The sequence below is a fragment of the Paralichthys olivaceus genome, chromosome 19 (genome assembly GCF_024713975.1).
Source record: "Paralichthys olivaceus isolate ysfri-2021 chromosome 19, ASM2471397v2, whole genome shotgun sequence".
Classification (NCBI taxonomy): domain Eukaryota; kingdom Metazoa; phylum Chordata; class Actinopteri; order Pleuronectiformes; family Paralichthyidae; genus Paralichthys; species Paralichthys olivaceus.
In genome coordinates this window covers 9,141,143-9,147,500 of record NC_091111.1, presented here as the reverse complement: position 1 = coordinate 9,147,500, position 6,358 = coordinate 9,141,143, and the positions used below count along the sequence as shown (strand labels likewise).

Below are 6,358 nucleotides of genomic sequence, written 5' to 3'. Positions count from 1 at the left end.
CTGTGACAGAGGAGCATTACTGTGAATGGTGAAGTCAGCCAAATGCATCCACATTGAACTCTTAGATACAAACTCTAAACCTTTGAGTACGATGAATGTATTCTGCAGGAAGCTCTGGGTTTATACCTTTTTTTATTTTTCAGTGTCTGAGTAGCAGCACAAGAGCTAAACTTAAGCAACTTAAGTTTATTTATTTTTATCTTTACATGTACAATATCGGCTACTAGGGGTCTCTCAATCTAAACAATTACAAAAGACCTAATTTGATGACATCATGAAACGACCTGGTGCAAATAATGTTCATGGAAGAGATCATGTATTTTAATCACGTTACACAGCAAACGTCAATGGTTAATCATGACCAATTGAAAGGATGGAAGGAAAAAGCAGCTAACTGGCTAACTTTATAGCAGCGTGTTTCTGCTTCGTCATAGAACATTTGCCCTGAAGGTTCCAGCAAAGATGGACAAAGTCACGGGTAACCAGGATCTGATGCTGTTAAAAAACAAATGAAACGTCCCGTTACCTTGAATGAAATTGCTGATTTGTCGGGGTTTTAATATTTTGATAATGCAAGTACACAAGTCAACACAATATAAAACATAGGTCGAGTTGTCTTTAGACATTTTAATGAAGAATTGTTACAAATGATATCTTTAAATGTCTGACAGAATGACAAATCATATTTAATTGATTTAATTGAGTTTCTCCTGTGATAAAAGCCATGAGAAGACTTGTCTCCTGTATGTCATAATTAAGACAACATGGCTGCAGTATATATCGAACATTTCCCTGCTCTTTCTTTCCCTCACACTCTATTCTCTCTGTCTATGTCTCTCAGTATCAATCCTCTTCTCCCTCTTCTCTTCTCCTACATACCTCCCACACGAGCGAGCATGCTTTATGTGTTTCTGCATGTTTGCCTCTTGCACACACACACACACAAACATACACACACCACAGGCTTCCTTAAACTACACGGATCAGGAACTGTGACAAGCTACAGACAAGAACATGAATAACTAACATGTTTGACATCTATGTGCTGTGATGTGGCTCAACCAGGCTTTCACTATAAACCCTGTCCTGTCAGCTGCAGCTTCCATCAGGAGCTTCTATCTCCTGCATAAAGTGAAGAAAAAGAATTGTGGAAATATGCAAAGAGCGACACAAACACTATTCAAATTCACCAGCCAAAGCAATTTAAACAAATCGTCTGTCATCTGTGTCCCAAGGGAGAGCTGAGACTTAGATTCAGGGACGAATCATTCGAATAAAGATGCAAGAAAACTGCATCCATCAACAAATTAATCTTGAGCACATTGACTTGCTATGTCTTCCACTTATTTCTGTCTTCTTTGCCGCTGCTTATAAGAAAATTTGAAAATGTAATACTTGCCATATCTCCAAATATGCTGTGTTGATAATTGGGCGTGTATCTAAATGTGTTTTAAGCTCATACAATATTCATGCGGACTGGAATTATACAGTGCAAACACTTAAATTCCAGGAAGAAACACTTCCTGTAGCAAGAAGTCATGGGAAAAAAAGAAGGACACTTTTGGGACTTACACAATGTTCAGAAAAACTTTTAAAAATCAGTTATACAATCCTGCATTAAATCTAATGTTTCAAAGCAGAAGTGAGATGGCCTCGTGGACTTAAGCTGGCTACAAATAAAAACACACACACACACACACACACACACACACACACACACACACACACACACACACACACACACAGAGGTCTCAGCCTCCTCTTTGAACTGCATCCAAATGCAGGCAAAGCCTAAGTGTGTGTGACTGGCAAATTCTCTTGCTTTCCATTTTTCTATCACCCGCGGTCTCTCTCTCACACACACACACACACACACTACCATTACCCACACATTGCAAAAAAAAAACAACACACCTACATACACACACACAGGTCAGGGCACAGAGCAAGCTTTGTTACTGTGAATGTCAACCCTCACTCAGGGAGAGAGAGCTCAGGCCAATTTGACACAGGAGCACCCGCCAACATGCACGGGCAGATTCAAACACACGACTCATATATACACACTGCCAGACACACATTCTGAGGTGTAATTGATAACAGAGAGCTATGTCAAGACAAACCTTTTCCAAGATCTTCACCGATCACTATCCTGCAGTTTCTATATTTTTAAATTTTAGGAGGAGACTTGAGAGTTGGTGAGAAACTACAGATATCTACATTGTATGATGTTACTTCTCCCGGGCACAGGGACAAAAGAGATGGGTAAAAGTCTGGTCTACTGGCCGCTCTAGGTGATAGCTGAAAGCTGTATCCTCTGGGGACTATGAATGTCTGGACTAAATTTCGTGATAATCCATCTCACGATATTTCAGTTTGGATCAAAGTGGTCGACCGAAAAACTAACAGACCTTCCTAGAGCCAAGTTGTTCGTGTGAAAACCTTAAAGTATATCCCTTAACTTTTACAGATAATTAATCTACTTGAATTTCCATGTGCAAAATATTCACTGCCATTCAAACACACTAACAGACACACTCTACTTACTGCTTTCTGTTGAGAACTGAGGACTGCAGGGTTGAGAAGCTGCTCCCCTTTCTCTGTATCACTGGAAATATCCTCCTCCGACTCCTCCCAAGATGAGGAGAAACCGGCTGATGAGGCAGAGGAGGACGAAAGCTTCCTGAGGGAGCGTGTGGAGAAGTTTGGCCCAGGGACAGGGCTGGAACCGGGACTAGGGGTGCAGCATATTCCCTGGTCTGAGCCTGGGCCTTCAGAAGTTTGAAGCTGGCTCTCCAAGCCGTGGTCAGTTATTATGACTGCAGGGATGGATGGTGGGATGGAGAGAAAGTGGTTGGAGGTCTGATTGGGGATGTCCAAACAAGGGGAGCGCTCACTGCTTCGTGCCTGACACAAAGCAGCGGTTTCAGGGTTAACCTCCGGCCTGTTTGCCTCTGTCTGGAGCATCTCGGGACACAACCAGTTCTCTTTCTCATCTCTCACCTCTTCCTCTGTCCGTTCTCTTTCAACATCCAGAATTTGTTTGTTTTCTCCCTCCCTTCTGTCTTTTTCTCCCTCACTTGGTCCCAGAATTTCTCCCTCCTGTTTCTCTCTGTCTGTTTTTGCATTTGGGTCGCAAGCCTCAAGGGAACCCTGAACAACAAACGACCCATCTGAACAAGGAGTTTGCATCACTGTTTCTGAATGGCGGCCATTTTGACCAATCAGCGTCTTATTCTCAGCGTTCATTTGTGTATCACTGCTGTCGTTCCTTCCTCCTTCTCTCCTTTCTCCTGCCATTACTTCTTCTCCCTTTTCTCTACCATTTTGGACAACACAGGGAACTTGACTCTCTTGCGGCTGGGTCATTGGGCATGTAAGAGCTGTGTTCCCTTGGCCGGGATGTGATGTTGATCGTCTCGGAGATCGAGGGCTGCGCTGGAGCTCGCTATTAAGCACCTGGGCACGAATCCCGGAAATGTGGGCCTCGAAAATGCCAACTTTTCCCCTGACCTGAAAGACACATAGAGAATTATTGTAGAGACACAGCTGCTGTTTCTGGCGTTTTCCCTTGTTTGGCAATACTGTTTTGAAAAAAAGAACAGTTGGCAAGACACAAACTCTGCGTGTGACTGTCTGCAGTTTTACAGAAAGTAAAGTCAGTTGGCTTTCAGCTCAACACAAAAAATATTCAAATATGAAACTAAAATTAATTCAATTAACCCAAACTTTAATGTACTAAATGTATCTCAAGAACAGTTCCTCTTATCAACTTCACACATGGCATGTCTAATATCAAAGGACTAAGAAAAGAAGTGTCCAATTTGGTGCAATTTGCAATTAATAAATATAATTTTTAAATTAAAAAAATAATACCTTCAATATTAATAAACTTTGGATAAACAGACAACCAGCGCTATGTTGCAGCAGCTCCTCGACTCACTACCATAAGTGACATCAGTATGTTCGTGACACGGGTGCATTCATGACAATGGAAACAACGACTGATTCTCCAGTTCGGGGTTCTGAATTGAGTTGAGCTTCACTGAACTTTGAGAAAAAAGTTGAACAGCTCTTTGTGCAGCAGTGTGGGTGCAGCTTCAGGGTTCTGTGGACTCAGTCCTGCTGCCGGTCTTTACTTGCTGTGGCTGAATTACTGCAGGTCACTTTTACAGTCTCATAATGAAAGCTGCAACCAGCATCACCATAGGCCAAGCAAACAGCCCATTCCAAACAGGCAGGTTTAGAACAGCCACTGCACTAGTTATGATAATACAATATTTCAATGCTGTACATGAAATTTAAACCCAAAATTATCCGAGTCAATACTAAACCTAAAAAACAAATGTTCATAATCATTGCATATTATTAACTTGACAAAGTTTCAAACAATCCAGGCCTCATAATAAAGTCATATGAACTTGATTACAAGATTTCTAGAGTTTGCATGATAGTTGAACCTCAAATTACTTCTAGCTGCATACATTCAAACCTGCAGTGAAAGACACAGCCGAGTATGAATTTAACTGAAGATGAACTCTGGTTTACCCTGAACTTCTGTTCTGCTCAGCTTTTAAAGCTTGACTGACAGTTGTGTTTTGGGATCATCACATGTGAGCTGGGTGAGAGTTGCCGTTCTGACTTGCCCAGCAAATTGAGAAAAAGAAGGAAATCCCTGGGAGTTTGCTCAGTGACTGTATTTTTAGATAAAGCCTGATGATAGAGAGATTAAGACAGACAAAGAGGAGTAGAGAAAATACAGATGTGTAGACGAACCTCAACGTTCTGCAGCTCTCTGCTGATTTGCAGCAGCTGCGCCTGGCGTCTCCTCTCCTCTCGCCTGCCCCCCTCTCCCGTCTCTCCTCCCCTCTCGTCCAGCCCGTCTCCTTCACCGCTCTCCTCACCGCTGGGTGAGCTCAGGCGCCGGACCCGCTGGCCCACATTGACTCCCAGAAGCTCCGGACTCCGCGGGGAGGGTGAGCGAGCACGAGGGGAGGGGCTAGGGCAGAGCGAGGATGAAGTGGGAAAGGCAAAGGTTTGACTGAAGGGTGGGGGGCTCGTCTAGCAGACAGACAAGTAAAAAATGATTCATTCATATTAACTGGAAATGTACAATGTAAACAAAAAATACAGGGTGTGACTATATGGCACATATATGATTTTGAAATATTGAAATTGCATGGATAGAAAAAAAATATTTCGAAATTATAAAGGTTGGCCTGTGTTTCACACTAAGCTAGATATTTTTCTAACCCCTTAAAAAGAAACCTCAACCACTTACTGTAGTTTTAGTATTACAAATTTTAATGACATATGTTTATTTTACTTTAGCACAGATGACGAACAACTGGAGAACATTTAATGGTTAGATTTGGTAATTAAGGATAAGGAGATTAAGATACCTTTGGGCTGGTAGGGCTGTAGAGACCCCCACCCAGTAACTGGCAGTAGGTGCTCCGATCTGGAACCGGCAGCACCGGTCGGGCGACGGGACTAGTTCGCGAGGTGGTACTAGAGGAGCCTGACTGGGTGTGAAACTGATTACTGCTGAAAAGAGGAGAGGAAAAAATACACAAATAATAAGTAAGTTATATAGAAAATGTAAGAATATTAATGCCCTATTATAAAAGACCATGTCTAAGCAATAGGACTGAAAATGAATCACATGGGCCATATGTAATTTGATTATGATAAACTTGCGTCAAAGCTTGGATTGCAGATAAAAGACGACAACATTTTATGCATCCTTATAAGTGAATCAACAAAGCTTTGTTAATCACTATGTAATGCATTAAAAATAAAGACCAGTCCGACCATAAGAAGCAATTATATTTAAAGCATTTCCCCAACTAAAAACAGCAACTGACCTGTTCATGACTCCCAGGCCGTTCAGGTTCAGGGCAGAGGCTGCCATCCCCTCGGCCAGGCCAGGGGCTTAGAGTGTTGGGTACACATCTGACAATCTCCCCTGAAGCTGCAGGGAGGTCTGGAGATCAGCTTTCAGTTTTTCCTCTGCATTCAGTCAGCAGCAGGAGCTCCACACCAGAAAATCTGTGCCCACCACTGGAAAATGAGAAGGGGCCAGGAAAGTTTGTTATACAATATTGTGCCTGTCGGAGTATTTAAAGACAGTGAGACAAATGAACTGGAAAGTTGGTAGAGTGAGTATCAAGACACTAAACTGGGAACAGACACTGGAAGTCCATCATGGAAAAGAAGATTATTCACGTCATCCTGCTGTTATCCCAAAATAAAAGATATCATTGTTCACACTGGGAATAAAACGAAAGAAATGACGAGTCAGCCAGAGGGATGGAGAGGGGGAGAGGGATGAATAAGGTTATGGTGAGGTAATGCT

General features: G+C 42.4%; 1 protein-coding gene across 5 annotated transcripts in view; it reads right to left on the bottom strand.

Annotated features, from left to right (window-relative positions):
- Window positions 1–6,358, bottom strand: part of itpkb (inositol-trisphosphate 3-kinase B) — a 47,689-nt gene that overhangs the window by 16,028 nt on the left and 25,303 nt on the right. For 4 of the 5 annotated variants that reach the window (XM_069515626.1, XM_069515624.1, XM_069515628.1 and 1 more), the window contains exons 2-5: window positions 5,868–6,063; window positions 5,403–5,547; window positions 4,777–5,061; window positions 2,548–3,513 (exon numbers count right to left, since the gene is read on the bottom strand). In XM_069515626.1, the coding sequence (XP_069371727.1) occupies window positions 2,548–3,513; window positions 4,777–5,061; window positions 5,403–5,547; window positions 5,868–5,914 (1,443 nt within the window). In that variant the 5' untranslated portion in view covers window positions 5,915–6,063. The remainder of the gene's footprint in view (window positions 1–2,547; window positions 3,514–4,776; window positions 5,062–5,402; window positions 5,548–5,867; window positions 6,064–6,358) is intronic. The other variant, XM_069515627.1, reaches the window with a different exon arrangement.